Source organism: Manis javanica, chromosome 1 (genome assembly GCF_040802235.1).
Source record: "Manis javanica isolate MJ-LG chromosome 1, MJ_LKY, whole genome shotgun sequence".
NCBI lineage: Eukaryota > Metazoa > Chordata > Mammalia > Pholidota > Manidae > Manis > Manis javanica.
In genome coordinates, this window is record NC_133156.1 from 216307337 (window position 1) to 216323082 (window position 15746).

A 15746-nucleotide genomic window follows, 5' to 3' on the forward strand; every position below is an offset into this window, starting at 1 on the left:
CTGAATTACAAGTGAATGCAAGCACGATCTTATTAACAAGGATCAAGAAAAAGTAACATCAATTTAAAATACAGTACAAATGAAATCCACTAGAAAAAATATCAGTTATTTCACAGAAAAATAGCTGCAATAAATGATTCTGGGTATTACCAGTTAAAAGCAATCTTCTTACATGAGAGAAGTATGCTTTGTTCATTAGACATTTATGAATAATAGTCCTTTATATTGTGAACCCCAAACTTCCTTAATGACTTCTCTCAATAGAGTGAATAAAAATCTAGCATCCTTTAAGAAGCCCAGTCTAATTACCACACATACATACCTTGGCAACATTGATAAATTTTGTAATGACTTCTGCCCTTTGCTGGGGGGTTGGTTTGCTAAGAACCATCAACTGGACCCACTTAGAGATTCCATTAAATAAAGCAATAGATCTCTCTAAGGTTGGGTTATTCTCCAAGCAGCCGTGGATGACATAGCTCTGGTAATCAGTGAACTAGTAAAAGAAGATTCAGAGACTCTGAATTATAATAGAGTTGTGGCAAAATCAGAATTTAGAATGTTGTATGGAAGAAATAAGATGCTGCTTCATGATAACATAGATTTGATTTCACATACATAATGGCATCTTACACATTTAAATACACACATGCCTTTAACATGTTATTTCACTGCATTTCATTTCCCATATGCAGACACACACTGACCACACATTACAGTGTTGGGCAGGGAGGAAGGGACAAGACTCAGAGCTATATTTCAGTGAGTCCCAAATTCACTGGATCATAGATCTACTTGGGGAATTTGCTAAAATACTGGTTTCTGGGAACAGTCAGACCTAAGGGATCAGTATCTCCAGAGGAAGAACCTAAGAATCTCCATTTTCACCCTCTACTGGGGTTTACAATGGACAAGGCAAATTTGCGATATGATGGTATACATTAAAGAAGATGAAATGAATATACATATAATTATTTTAAGTCAGAATAACTTTGTAAAGCTTTTTCAAGAAATAAATACTAATTGAAGTAAGGCAGCTCCTTAGCAAAACAGACACATTTTCAGGAAGTCAGCATAGATGTTACTAAATACATATGAACCTTCTATGGTATAAACAGTGTGGGAGGTGGGGTGGGGGTTCCCTTCCATGGCCTGCCTGCAGGGCACCATTAAGGTTCTCGGCAAATAGGCTAACTTAGTGAAAAGCATCAGTCTTTCAGAAACCCATATTTCTAACCTCATGTTCTTCTTTGTAAGCAACAATGTAATTCATTCCCAGGCATCATGAAAAAGGGGGAAGAGGAGTGACTGCTCCAGAACTTGGTGAGACAAAGAACCAGGCTGACTGTGGGACTTGTGGAAGTATTACCATGACAAATGGACAGTGAGTGGGTGGCTAGCAAGAGACCACAGTCAGGAGGAAGAAAAGGGATGCAGAGAAGGAATGCTATCAAGACAGAGTAGGGAAGCAAAGTTTAATTCACCATCTCCACCCTGGGAAAGTAACAGCTTGATATTGAGATTCTCCTCAAAGCCTACAATTCTGATTTTCAACCTATACCCCTAATTCGGCATTTATGCAAATTAATAAATATTTCATCCGACCTAACCCAAATAAATATTTCTTCCCCCAAATAAAGGGTCTACCCAAATATGTTCACTTGGGAGTAGTCAATGGAGCTCAATAAACCTTGAATGGTTAAATCTCCACTGAGAAGTTCTCCGCACAAGAAAACTATGCTTTCAGCCTATGAAAGGAGACATTGAAAATAGTGACAGAAATACAGCTCCTGAGCCATAAAATAAAGACAGGATAATATTTATCTTTGGTTAAAAGGGATTGTTCCTGTGAATTAAGGGCACTTTTCCAGTGGAGCGCAGTGACAAGGCTGCCAATCTGAGCGTGAAAACGCGGCTCTTGGGAAAGTTGGCACAGGGGTTGTTATCCTTGGAAGAATGAATGTCAGTTTCTTACTGAGATCCTTCTAAAAGATTTATGCTCCAGAAAAGTGAGGTGCTCGGCCAATTCAATGGGCTCCAGATGGTCAAACAGCAGACAGGCCTTTCCCTTCTTGGATACTTTTTTCCTTTGTGTGACTCTTCTCATCCAGTCATAGGAAGGACTGTAAAGAGGACAAATCTGGTCAATGTGCTGAAAGCCCATTTCACTCAATGGACGTTATTAACCTACTGATTCAGTAACTCTTGGCCCACTTCCAGGCTCTTGAGCAAAATACATGCCCTGTCCTTGGTATTCAAAGAGAAAACCGCTTCCCATTGCCAACAGAACATAGATGTCAAGTTGTTTTTCCAGAGAGGGTGGGTTTGCACTGATCCATCTAGAATCTCTCACTTGGTCTTTCGTGTGACCAGTAAGGTTCATATGATAAGGGAAGGTTAGGGCCCAGCATATAAATTTGGCAGTTTATCAATATATAGATAGTGATTTAAGGCACATGGAAACCCCTAGAAGCTGGTTCTCACACTGCATCAACATATGGGTTATCTGAAAAGCTTGTTACAAAGACAGAAGCCTGGACCTCACTTCCAGAAATTCTGATTGAACATGAATAATCTGTATTTTAACAATATCCCTAATGATTCCTGGATCACTCACTGTTGATCACTCTTGAAGAAGTATTTTAGGAAAACAGACTAGAATACGAATGCCTAGGACACATGAGCATATATTTGCAAGGTGGATAACTATGATCAGGGTCCTAAAATAGTTTTCACCATGCAAAGCCTAATTAGCACCAAATTCCTAATACCTGAGCTAATCAGTTTATGGCACAACTACAAGTGGTCAGGGCATAGGAGACATAAACTAGATCCAGGAACTGAGTATCTATTTGTGCCAAATGTTTCCACATACTATCTCATATACTGTTGGATGCTTATAATGGCCCCATGAGAAAGGTACTATCCCTATTTTACAAATAAAGAAATTGAAACGTGGAGAGAAGAGCTATGTCCAATGGTCCTGGCCCACTGTGACAAGGCTACCCCCAGAGAGGCACACTCAGAACCTGAAATGGCGTGGATGGAGGCCAAGTGGGGTCATCAGTATTCTCTCCCCCTAACAGAGGACTCATCATGTTTGAAAAGGGCTTGCACCACTCTTACATGCTGGATATGTCAATGAGGCTGATGTGTTTTTCATATCCTAGTTGACTGGCCACTTCCCGGAATTCCTCAGTCATACGGATCAAACCAAGGTCCAAATTGAACTCTGCAGGAAACTTCAGAATCCAGTATCTGAAAGGTAGCATATATTTTTCACAACTGGAAGATTTCAAACTAGGACTCCATGGAAAGCATTGTATCATTTTATACATTGCATTTAACAGTGAATCCAGGACCATATGCCAAATTAGTGATCCCCTACCCCCCATCCATCATACTGGGTCTCTCTCCCCTCCTGCAACCAAGGACCCTAGTTTTTCCCTCCCCCACTGAGCCTCTCTTTCTGAGTTTCTGGAACCACATCTGAGAGGAATCCCTTCTCCTAATTCACGGCAAACAGGTGGGAATGTGTATGGTGAAGAAATAGGAAAATATGAATTTCCTCTCTCTAAGAGCTGGTCTCATTCCCTAATCACATCTACCACTGCTTGATCTCTAGTCCAAAAAAAAGAGAGAGAGATAAATTCTACCCCCAGAACAGAGGAGGACTAATTTTAACAAAATCAATGAAAGACGGATCTGAGTCCATTCTGTCACAAAGCTAGGTCTACTGCTTGGGTAAAGGGAAATTATCAACAATTCCAAAAACAGAAACTATAAGACAATTAAAGTTGTAAGTACATTTACCTCATGAAGTAGCAGATCTTTAATCGAAATTCATCACAGCTTTCTCCACTGGCATTTCGATACGTATACTAGTTAAAGAAAAAAATCCTTGCATCTGGTTTCCTTTGCACATATCTACAGCTGTCTGATCAATTTAGATAAATACCTAATAAGAGGGCCATCCTGGGGACATATGAGTTATGGGGATGTTCAAATGGGGAGACAAGTGGGTTTTGAAGATGTCAGCACTGAATAACTAAAACAACATATCGCTCTGGGATATATTTTTTTGTCTGGAAGAGAAGCCTTTATAAAAGTAGTTTTACCTTCCTGAGCACTTACCAAGGGATGCCTGTCAACTGTAATGATATACTACGACTATAGATAAACTGTAACTGAAGCACCATTTTAGTAAAAAGGATTTTGTATTTAGGATGGATGCCTTATATAAGTACTTTAATTTCTTTAATATTTGAAAATGATATTGTCAGGTATATGAATCCATGAGTTGTGGTGTTATTCTCAAGTCTATTTATTTACTCCCTTTTTAACAAATATTAATTGAGCTCCTGCTATATGCTGGGCACTGTGGATATGCAATAAGCAAAGAACCCAAAGGGAGGAAAATGTAAGGAAATGTTGATTCACAGGCAGTATCAACTTTTATACAATCTGTGCTTTGACATATTGAACTTTGCAGTGCCTAGATATGCCTTTTTATTTGTTTTATGTATCAGCAGACATACTAATGACAAGAAGGCTGTGTGTGGGCACGTTCTTTGGACAGTGTTTCAATCCTGATGAGGGATGGGGCTGGACTGAGTCAATTCCCTCTGTCCCTCCTTAAGCGCTACCTGCAATAATGGGACCTGTGTATACCTTGGACCAGTGGCGACTCAGATCTCACTCACTTCCTGGGACCTCTGTTCAGTGTGAATGTCCCTTTACCCTCTCTAATATCCCCTTCTTCCCTGAGGTTGTGGGGAAGAAGAATAGAGGCAGTGGAAAGCGGAAACGCCTAAAGCAAGCAGATGGAAGCCCCATTTGGCCCAAACAACATTCAGCAGACCCTCCGCCCCTCTGGCTGCCCCTGCCCCATAAGGCCTCTTACTTGTCTGCAGTGGCCCTGCCCCGCAGCTTGAAGCAGGCAGAGACTGTAGGAACCAACACGAGCCATTACTTAGTAAACAGATCTCAGGGAATGAAACCTCCTTAGACCATGGGACTGGCCATTTTCAGCCATTTGCCTTCCAACTACCTTTCTGGACTGCATTGTGTACACCAAAGGGTGCACTGCTGGAAGCCCTGATCACAGAATGGGGTCTCCAACTCATCTTTTTTCTCTTGTGTCTGAAGGGAATCTAAATTTAATGTCAATCAACAAATTACAATAAACCTGCTAGAATGTACTTTGGGTCTTGCCAGCAATGGAAGATGTAGAAACTTAGGTGCTGTTTGTGTCTGAGAAAGATAGTATTATTTTGGCTGGCATTTCCGTATGTTTAATCTGTATCCTCGAGTCCACCATTTTGCCATCCTACAAGGAATAAATTAGGTTTGAATCAGTGTTAAATACTCTTTCATTACACTAACAGTAGAAATGTTGTTCCTACAGCTCCTGTTTCATTTTATATCTACTGATTATTTTCAAGAAGAGCCAAAACATCCAGATGGATAGTCAGCTATCTGGTCCATCACCCAGATGTTTTGTCTAGACATCTATATATATTCACAAAACGGCTGCCTAACTGACTGAAGACTGCTTATTCATCTTAATTTACTGGCTTTGGTTAGACACTCTATCTAAATACAGAACTTGATTTATGATTGTAAAAATTACACAGTAGTTGAAAAGATATATGCAGAGAAGTTTTTCTGCCAATTCAGTGGAAGATAAATACCATCGGTGCATCAGTAGAACTATTCTTGGCAGATAACTATTATTCAGCTCTCCGTTGTCATCTGTTAAAAAAGTGAAATAAAATGAGGGTTGAGAAGACAATATTACTCCTCTTCTCTTTTTCTAACATTAGTAGAAAAACATTAGTGTCAAAAATTTCTTGTAGACTGTTTCGTTCCATTGGTATTTTCTTGCAAGTTAAATGGGTTGGTCTCACTCTTCCTCTGGTTTCGAGTTACCAGATTATCAAGTAAAAACACAGAACACTTAGTTAACTTTCAATTAAGGTAAACTACAAGTAATTTTTTAGTATATGTTTGTCTTTTTAGTATATGGTACAACTAGGACATAATTAGACTAAAAATGTGGTTTAGCTCAAATTCAAATTTAACTGATGTTCTTGTGTTTTATCTGGCAACCCTATTCTGATTTAACTCTTCCTATGGCAATTCATTCAACAAATAAATCCTTTGTGATTCTATTTGTGTAAGGAATAATCCAAAATGCTAACATGGATACAAAAATAACATAAAAAGCACACAGCTGTAGGGGCTCTCTTGTTCCCTCCTGGCATGAGCCAGGAGCTCTGTCCTCTCACTTTACCACTAAATAAAAGCCTCTGCCTTGCTCTCCCTGCCCCCCCCACCAAAAAGGCATACAGCTGTAAAGTCTGTAACCTAGCAGGAGGTATAAGACATATATGCAAATATAGAAGGCAGCAGACTGTGCCACCTACATTTGTCTAAGCCAGAAGACCAGGACATGATCACTACAGCATATACCCTGTGCCAGAAGAAAGTTACAAAGGGCTGTAGAAGGGTAGAGGAAGCAATCAGCATTCCTGACAGGGGAGATTAGGAATGGCGTTAGGATCATCTGAGATGACATCTGAGATGAGCCCTGAAGGGGAATCTCAGTGAAGGAGTATGATAAATGCATGGAGGTGGAAAGATGCAGGGAATATTCCAGAAACATTAAGTATGACTGGGTATTACCTGTGGGCAATAAAGGGAATGAAATGCAGAGAGCAGTGATACTGGGGAGAAAAACGGGGGTCAAGCAAAAGAGACTTAGATACCAAGTTATGGAGATGGAATTCTGTTCCACAGTAACATTTGCATCTGAATAGGGGGAAGTAATAGTATCAAGATATACAAAAGGTAGAAAAGACTCATACCAAACATCTCAATGCAAGTGCTTAGCAGTTCGTCTAATGTTGCAGCTTTCCCAAGTCCACTTGACCCCATGGTTATTTAGCCGTTGTCAAAAAACTAGAGACATTCTTGACATCAGACAGACCATCTTCATAATCATGCAAGTTGGTGATGTTTGCACCTAGCAGTGGTCTCTGTCCTCAGTTATGTCTCAAGGCACTAAAGAAACAAGAAGAGAAAGTTATTAGACTGGAGTTCCTGTTAACTCACTACTTTCCTACTAAAAAGATTGTGACTTCCATTGACTGCGTCTTTCTACCAGAAACGTATCAAAGTGACAGAAATAATACAACCACCATGATGGCAAAATACTTGTTGAGGTGTTCCCTGTTGAATGCCATCCCATGTTGCAGCTGAAATTATTTTGATACAGTATATTACACTTTCTTCATTTTCTTAAATGATATGACACACAAGAATATTATGAAAATTACTTAATATTAAAACAAGTATATGGGGGAGAAAAATTTCAAAGTACAAATACATTTATGAACATTATCCCCAGTGAGCATATAAATGTTCAATAACTGGTAAAAAAAATCTTATTTGCTTAACTTGTCTCATAGTAACAATATTACTATTAGTAGTAAAAATATTAATAAAAATCTATTGACTACCCATATTATGTGCCAGGTACCATACCAAATGCATTACATATATTATTATCCAACTTGACCATCATAACAAAACTATGAGGTAGTAATTATTGTTCCCAGTTTATAGATGAGATCATGGGATTCACAGAGATTCAGTGCCTAGTCCAAAACCACACAGCTGCTCAGAACTCTTTTATAAAATAAGCTTTTGGTCTCCCTTTTCCCCTTTTATTGCTCTTCCAAGTCATAAACTGTCATAATTTTGCCCCCAGTCTAGTGTGCAGAATATCACTCCTCCACACCATCTCAGAATGAAGGCATAAACCAGATTATCTGTCACGGAGGAAGAAGGAAAATGTGGGGGTAACAATTGTCCCATTCTGCCATGGGGAAAACGAGACTGGAAACAACCTCTCAGGGCTGCTTCTACTGAAAGCATCTCTGTTGGAGACAAACCAGCACTTTGTTTTGAAGAACAAGATCCACACAGGGCTTAGAGAGAGGTCAGGAGGCCTTCATGATATAAGACAGTCATCCACTCTGGGCAGTTAAGTAGGTAAATGTGGCCATTCGGAATTCATCTCTTAAACTGTTTGAAGTCAATGTCTATTGCACTCCCAAAATTTATTTATTCAACTGCTAATCAATGAGCATCTGACAAATGCTAGGCACTGGGCTAGACACTGAGGCTACCAACTTGAGCAAATCGCTGTCTTGTCCCTGCCTTCAATGGGCTCAGTGTCAACCTCAGAAAGCAAACACATGAACGAATAGAAAAAAAACTAATTATCCCTATGCACAGTTGTGGGACCACTGAAGGGTATCATTTAAGAGAGTCTGTTCACCAGGCATATAGTTCAGGAAGAAAAATGTTTACTGTGTATTGTTTCTGTGTAATAAATTATCACCATGCTGATACGTGCCGCTCTTAGAGCATAAAAAGAAGGGTTATTTCACATGTGCAATAAAAATAATGGAAACACTGGACCAGTGTGCTCTCCCATTTCTATTGCTCAAATGGTTTGTGAAAGGGAAGTATAAAGTTGTCTGGAACCAACTCTTTCACATCTCTTAACCAAGTTACCTTATCAGGAGGGCCTTCCCTCACCACCCTCCTTAAAACAGCACTCTTTCCATACCCACCTCCCATTTGGCTTGCCCTACCTTGCTTCCTGGATTTCTTTTTCTTTGTAACACTTATCCCCATCTAACATACTATGTATTTTCACTGTTTACTTGTTTTTTTAATCTCTCTTATGTAATTAATATCAGCTCCACGAATGCAGGAATTTTGTGTTGTTCTCTAGTTTACTTCCCAACTCCTAAGATTTTGCCTCTTACATAGAAGATGCTTAAAAAATATAAAGTTTGTCATAAAATGCATATATATGTCAAAAAAATATAAAGTTGTGCATAGTTGTATGAATGTGTACTGTAAATTTTTAAGAGGTTATTTTTTAATTTGTTTTACCAGTTTAAATCAGTTTTTAGTAAACATCGCTGGGACAGAGGTTGCTGACAGCTTCCTGCACTTAATAGGCTCTGCCTATATTCAAAAGAAGAACCTGGTGTCTCTTCCAGGACATTTTAGGGCAAGACTTCCTTTATTTCCCTAATGAAAGGTCTGCCAATCCCATTAAAAGTCAAGATTGGACAACTGACGAATTTGATTACTACTATGTATATACAGACATTTTTTTAAAATCTTGTTATTTCTTGTTACTGAATAGGAAATATATGGCTTAGAACCAAACAGCCTAGATTAACTAAACTAGTTTTTCAGGTCAAAACCAAAATTATGCAGCTGATCTGTTTGGGGAAAAGTATCAATCATCCACAAGGGTTCAGAAATAAGCTTGTACTGAAGACCTATCCCCACGTTTGGAGTTATATTTGTGATCTGGAACGAAGCCAGGACGTGAGAGCCAGGTGGGCTGGGCTATCTGGCTTCCATCTGTTTCTACCATTAGATGTGTCTGTGTCCCTGCTTAGTGTTCCATTGCCTGTCCATGTACCTGAGATCTCATTTCATATGGATATTGTGGGTATTACTGTGTCTACCACTCCTTTTTCAACAGTAAAGCTTCTTTATTGTAAAAGCAATATATATATTCATCGTTTAAAATAGGATAATAAGGAAAAAGGAAAGGCAAAAGTTACCCATAACTCTTACTAATATCATGGCATTTTTCTTTCTCTAGACATATTTATTTTGGTGACTTCCTTACATAATCTAAAATAGTTTAAAGAAATACTTACCTGCTGGTTTCACACAGATAGATATCTAGGTCTGAAAGAATTTTAAGGGCAGTTATCATCACTACCAAGGCACTGGAGATACAGGCTGCAGAACGGGTTTATTCAACTTGAATAATAAGTACTTTGGAGAACCTGATACAAGGACAGAAAGAAATCCTCAGAGCTGAGGAAGAGAAACACCAAAGATTCCATATTGTGTTAAAGCATTTCCAAAAATACAATTGGCTTTTGAGATTTTTGTCTAAACTTCACCCACAAAGTCAATTAAAAAGAGAAAAAACTCAAAATAGTTATTTGGTGACATGATGTGTTTTAAATTGAGTCATTTTGTTTAAAATTCAGCCTATTAGAAACCCACGAATGTGTCCAAATAAAATGTATACACATAGCGTAACCTACCCTTTTAGTCCAAATATACTTATCTCAGTGGATTACTCATTACGAATTTCCAAACACCAACTCTGAAAAGTTAGTAAATCTCTAAAACAGTTTGTTGTCGGAGATCATCGAACTCTGACTCTCAGCCGCTCCTGATGGTCTCAACATGAATGTCAGTGTCATGTTAGTCCATGTTGTTTAGTCTCCTACTTGCTTTAGTGTTGATAGATACTCTCTGGCTGCTGTGAAAATTATTATTATTATTTTTGCTCCCCAGCATAGATATTTTCTCACAAGTCTGAAAAGGACATAATAAGCCAAAATTTTCCTAGGGCTTGAACTATTTTTAAGAAAGAAGTTCTCACTTCTGAAGGGCAATAGAGTTCTTTTAGGTGTGATTTCCAAAGTGTGTTTGGTGTGTGGGTAAGTTCATGCAGCAAGAAGACTTTCATTAACATGACTGGTGAAGACTGTATCCAAAAAAATACTTTTGAGTTTTGCCTGAACAATAAGAACTATGCTCCTAATTTTAGAAATAGTAAATAAGAGCCAATTCCATCCAACCATCCATTAACAGGTTCTTGACTCAGAATGTTAAGTTTTTTAAATTGATTTCAACATTAGATAAACAAATGGGGAAAGTCTTACTTATCTCTGAGTAAAGTGCCATTAAGGCTGCTTACTTTACTCGATTGTTTAAGCAGTGAGGAAGCGTAAGATGTACCTACCGTGTGTCCTGCAAAACATGGGCTGCTTGGGGAGGACATCTCCCTTTGTCCCCACTACCTCTTCCCTTCCAGCATTTAAAGGCTTCTGAGTTGAGGAGTTAAGGTGAAGTAGAGGACCAGTGTATATAATGACAGGAAGAGAGATTTTAGTTTAGACAAGGAAAAAGGAAATAGAAAACACGCTGTGACTCTAGAGCTTCAGGTATGAGGCGGATGGCCTCATAGCAATGGACTTCCATTCCTAAAAATTCTCAAGCCAAAGTAAGGTAATGACTGTCAAGAGATGCTGTAGATGAAATTCCCAGACAGTGTCTAGGAAGCATTCCAAAGTGACAGGGAGGACTGCTCCTGGCTCTAGGACAGCAGGGTTTGTAAGGTGAAATATATCTAGAAAGTATTCAACAGATAGTTTTGAAATCATGTTGGCCATAGGAACGCTTCCACAGGCAATCTTGTCTAAATAGCGTTATCTGTACTGCAAGAAAAAAACAAACAAAAAAACCTTTGAAAACCCTTCCCTCCTATAAAGGCAGATATTGTCTTTATATATAAATGACCAAATATATGTTTACACATTCTTGTGACCTTCATACAGAGACAATGCCCACTCCCTTTGTGAGGATGAGTGATAATCATTACAAACCTTCAATCCCTAAGGATTAGCAGTTAAGGTGTCAACATTTGTTGCTCTGGCAACATTGGAGCTCAATCCCTCTTTTTCACCGTGGACATGAAATTTAAAAAGTGCTATGATTATATTCTCTGAGACTCATAGGAGAATCAAGATGACTGAGTTCAGTAAGAGAAATAATTACCTTGCAGAGTTTTGCTATAAATTTATTTGACAAATACACCCTGAGGCTCTATTAGACATCAGATACTAAGACATCAGATACCAGTACTAGAATGGCTGATAGAGGAGGTTGGGGCTGAGCAGAGAGCCACATAAATTGGTAAGCGAGATAGACACAATTCTTATCTTTACAGTCTAGCAAAGAATTAAACAAGTAATTACAATAAAGTATCCTACTAAGCAGCAGGCACTGATTTAGTCTAAGAGCTAGAGGAGTCTTAGCTAGTCTAAGAATTGGTGGAAAGATGGCAGTTATGAAAAACTGAAAGATATTTAGAATGACTGAAATAGTGAATGTGGCAGGACATGAGTCTAAAAAGTCAGTAAGAGTAGCTCAAGAACAGTATGGTAAACCATATTAAGGAATGTGGACTTTATCTGAAAGGCAATGGGGAAAAGACTGTTTTAAAGATGAGTAGGAGGGTGCCATGATCATATTTGGATTTTAAGGCTCCCTGTAGATGCAGTATGGAGAAGAGATTAGTAAAGACCCACTCTGATGATGGAGAAACCAGTTAGTAGTCAATTACAACCATCCAGGCACAAAATGATGGTTATCTAAGCCAGTATGTGGCAGTGGAGCTGGAGAGGTGTGGTTACAGAATATATTTTGAAGATAGATCCAGTGAGATTTGCTTGTTCATTGGCTATGCATAATGAGCAGGAAGGAGGAATCAGGGATAATTTCCAGATTTCTATCTAGACATTTGGCTGGATTATGGGTCTTTTCCCTGGGACTGAAAAATTGAGGGGAGGAGGAAGGAGTAGGAATATGGGCAAATGATGAGTTCACTTTTAGATGTGCTGTATTATAGATGTCTGAGACATTCAAGGGGAAATGTTAAGTTAACTTCTGGGTATTGTTACAGACTTATGAGTTGACACCTAAGCATGTTTAAGGGTTAAGAATCAAATGAAAGGGAAATTTAAGGATAGGAGAAAGATAATGAAATCCATACAATAAGGTCCCTGGGAAGACAAGAGTGATGGACCCATACACAGCTGGAGGGATTAGTCTTGGATAAAGCAGAGGCTCACCTTTTTCAATGTAGCAGCATGAAAGAGGACAAAAAATGTACAGATAGGGAGATTTGTCCTTTTCATAGCAGAGAGTCAAGGAAGTTTCTGTCTGATGACTTCTATTTACTTTTAAAAGAAGGCAATAAGGTCATCTACTGGAAGGTCTGATGGAGACAGGTCTAAGGTTTATCAAGAGGGGAAAATATGCAAAAGATGTTGGGAAGAACAGAAGAAAGAAACCAGAATTGTTGGGAATATCGCCATTCAGAGTGGAAGGCTGATGTTTCTCTTCTTCTGGAGTCTGTTTGAGAGGAAGTTTAATGTTCCTTGTTCCCAGGGTGACATCACTTACTTGTGTCATGTCTCTGAAATTATTTAAGATAACTTCTCTGGGAACAACTTATACGACAAATTTTTTCTGTACGGAGCAGGCAATTCTGAGTTTCTGCTATTATGGCCTAGTGACAGATGGTTTCCATAAGGATGAACCTCAGAGCTAAAGCGTGACTGGCATTTGCTAGGTGGTTTCCTCAGGAAGGCATGATCCCTGATCCCATTTCACCTAGCTTTGCTTGAAATCCTGAAGAGGGAGACAGACAGTATTGGAAATGAAATGATAAATAAATCATTTGCCTCCCACCTTTTGACAAAATCCAGGATATTTTCATCCTGGCAACTACAACCTCAGCCACCAACCCCATGCTCTCCACTCTCCCAGCTAGAATTTCTGTCTCTTTGCCTCACCACACACACTCTCCAAGGCCCTCCTTATCTGTTGTTACCTTTGAAAAGGTCATAAATCACAAGAAAAAAAGTTTTTTTTTTTCTCAGTTCATTCTTCATGTTTGGCATTCTTTGGTTATTTCTGCATTGATCTTGTTGTAATTTTCATTTTCCTTCTCATTTCTTTCAACATCATCTGTCAGTTCTTTGAATATTGCTCCAATTTGGCTTTCCCTGTGTGCTCCCTCACAGCCTCATCGCCATTTACCATCAAAAGTTGATTCTATCACAAACCGACTGGGAGAGTATGAACTTAGGAAATGAGCCCAGTCCTTACAGCAAAGTTGAAACATTTTAAATACTGATGATTCAGAGAATGAAGTATCCCACATTTATGGATTGTGAGCAGTATCGCCAAAGGTTATTAAACAATGACTGTAGGGAGTAGCCATGTATAACATTGTATTTCTCAACTCAAAAAGTAATTTTTTTCATTCTTGCCTCAGATGGATTTATTCAATGTGATCATGAGGTTTTCCTGGATTTTAACTTTTGTTGTTTGTTTTTTCCTGCAAAGAGCTCTTCCTAAATTAATAGGGCATTAGTAATCAATATTGTCCTGGATTTTAGAAAATGAGGTAATGATAGCCTGTACAAATGGTAGCATGTAATGCGATAGACACGATATTGGGGAAAATATTTATGTTATGTTTAATTCTTATACCATCCTGAAAGCTAAGTATTACTTTCTTCATTTCATAGATGAGGAAATTGAGGCCTAAAGAGGTTAAATTTCTTGTCTGTACCATGTTCCTCTTAAGCTGCAAAGCCAGGTCCATCTAACTCTGAAAATTTGTATTTTTTCTACTACCCACACAAATTTTAGGTGTTGTTAAGGTTTGCCTGTTAGATCAACTTCTAGGCATCTAGAACAAATGTTTACTATTCCCTACGCTTAGCTTCTAAACGTTCTATCACTGGCACTATTGTCTGAAAATGAATAACCACCATTATCACAGCAAGCTTGGTGATTCAGGGACCCACTGGTACCAAACAGTGAACAGAAGTCAACAACCAGCTCAGAACTCACCCCACAAGACCTTGCAAGTTTTTGGTTAGCAAATAAGTAGCAAGGTTAAGCTGCATTTTATGTTTTCTTGGTTACTGGTATTTAATATTGGCAACTAAACTAACCTATTTATAGCTATCTGACATGAGTTGAATAAGAAATGAGAGTCTTGAAAAAGCTCTAGTAATAAATACCATGAAATTACAAAGTCCCACCAAGAAAGTATTTTCCTAACATTTGGGTGGAGCTGAGCATGGAAGAGAACTGAAATATACACATAATAGATACTTGCAATCAGATGGGTTTCAAATGGACACATTGAACCCCATGGAAGGGTCATGACCTGCCACAGCAACTCCAGTGTTCAAATTTTAAATAATATCCTAGAATAAGACCCAGAACTGGGAAATATTTAGCTCAGAAGTTAATGTTTCAAACTTTGGGAAAACAGTTTTTGTAAAGACCCATCTTTTCTTCTCCTGCAGATGCCAATGTTAATTTAACAGCAATATTCATAAGAATCCTAATCTGTGGCACTCATGCTCTGGAGGGATCTCGTTCCAAGTCCCCTGAAATAAAGACATAGTTCTTTACCCTTTGATTGTTCATTTAGTTCACAGGGAGTTTGAGGAAGATGATAATGATGGTGATGCTGATGCTGGAGGAGGAGGAGGAGAAGGATGCAGAGGAGAGGGAGAAGGAGGCGCTCATCCTTCTGGGTTCTCTCTGTGCCAGTCCCTGGGCTGGCACGTTACCCCATGAACTCCGGGAGGCTGGTCTCTTCCTAGAAACCCAGCAATAAATAAAATGCAGTGAAGCCTTGTTACTGAATTGTTACCTAAAAATGCAAGGAGATCTTGTGAGGTGAGCTCTGAGCTGGTTACTGGTTTCTGGTCAGCATTTGGGACCAGCTGACGTGCTCATGCCTTATGTTCTCACCATGAGCAAGAAGACTTTCTCAGAACTGGCATAAGCAAGTAAACCTCTTAGGGATCCACCCACTGGGGACAGATGACAATCCCAAGGGATAGAATCTATACAAAGGAGCTCCAAGGGAATGAAAATACTGCACAGAAAGCCTTTAAGAAGCAAGAGAATACGAACAGAAGGCACAGCCTGGAGCAATCTCTCAAACCTACCACTGCTCTGTGCAAACTCCCTGTCTCTCAAAACACCAGGGAGCCATTTTAAAATCTGAGTTACAAGTTGCTGAA

The 15746-nt window shown here is 38.9% G+C and overlaps 1 protein-coding gene across 2 annotated transcripts in view; it reads right to left on the minus strand.

The window, feature by feature from the left end:
* Positions 1 to 15746, minus strand: part of RASGRP3 (RAS guanyl releasing protein 3) — a 70097-nt gene that overhangs the window by 30625 nt on the left and 23726 nt on the right. The window contains exons 2-7 of one of the 2 annotated variants that reach the window (XM_017645558.3): positions 6870 to 7065; positions 5652 to 5754; positions 3814 to 3876; positions 3127 to 3258; positions 1976 to 2123; positions 323 to 496 (exon numbers count right to left, since the gene is read on the minus strand). In XM_017645558.3, coding sequence (XP_017501047.3) covers positions 323 to 496; positions 1976 to 2123; positions 3127 to 3258; positions 3814 to 3876; positions 5652 to 5754; positions 6870 to 6939 — 690 coding nt within the window. In that variant the 5' untranslated portion in view covers positions 6940 to 7065. Of the gene's footprint in view, positions 1 to 322; positions 497 to 1975; positions 2124 to 3126; positions 3259 to 3813; positions 3936 to 5651; positions 5755 to 6869; positions 7066 to 15746 lie in introns of those variants that run through there. The other variant, XM_073214430.1, reaches the window with a different exon arrangement.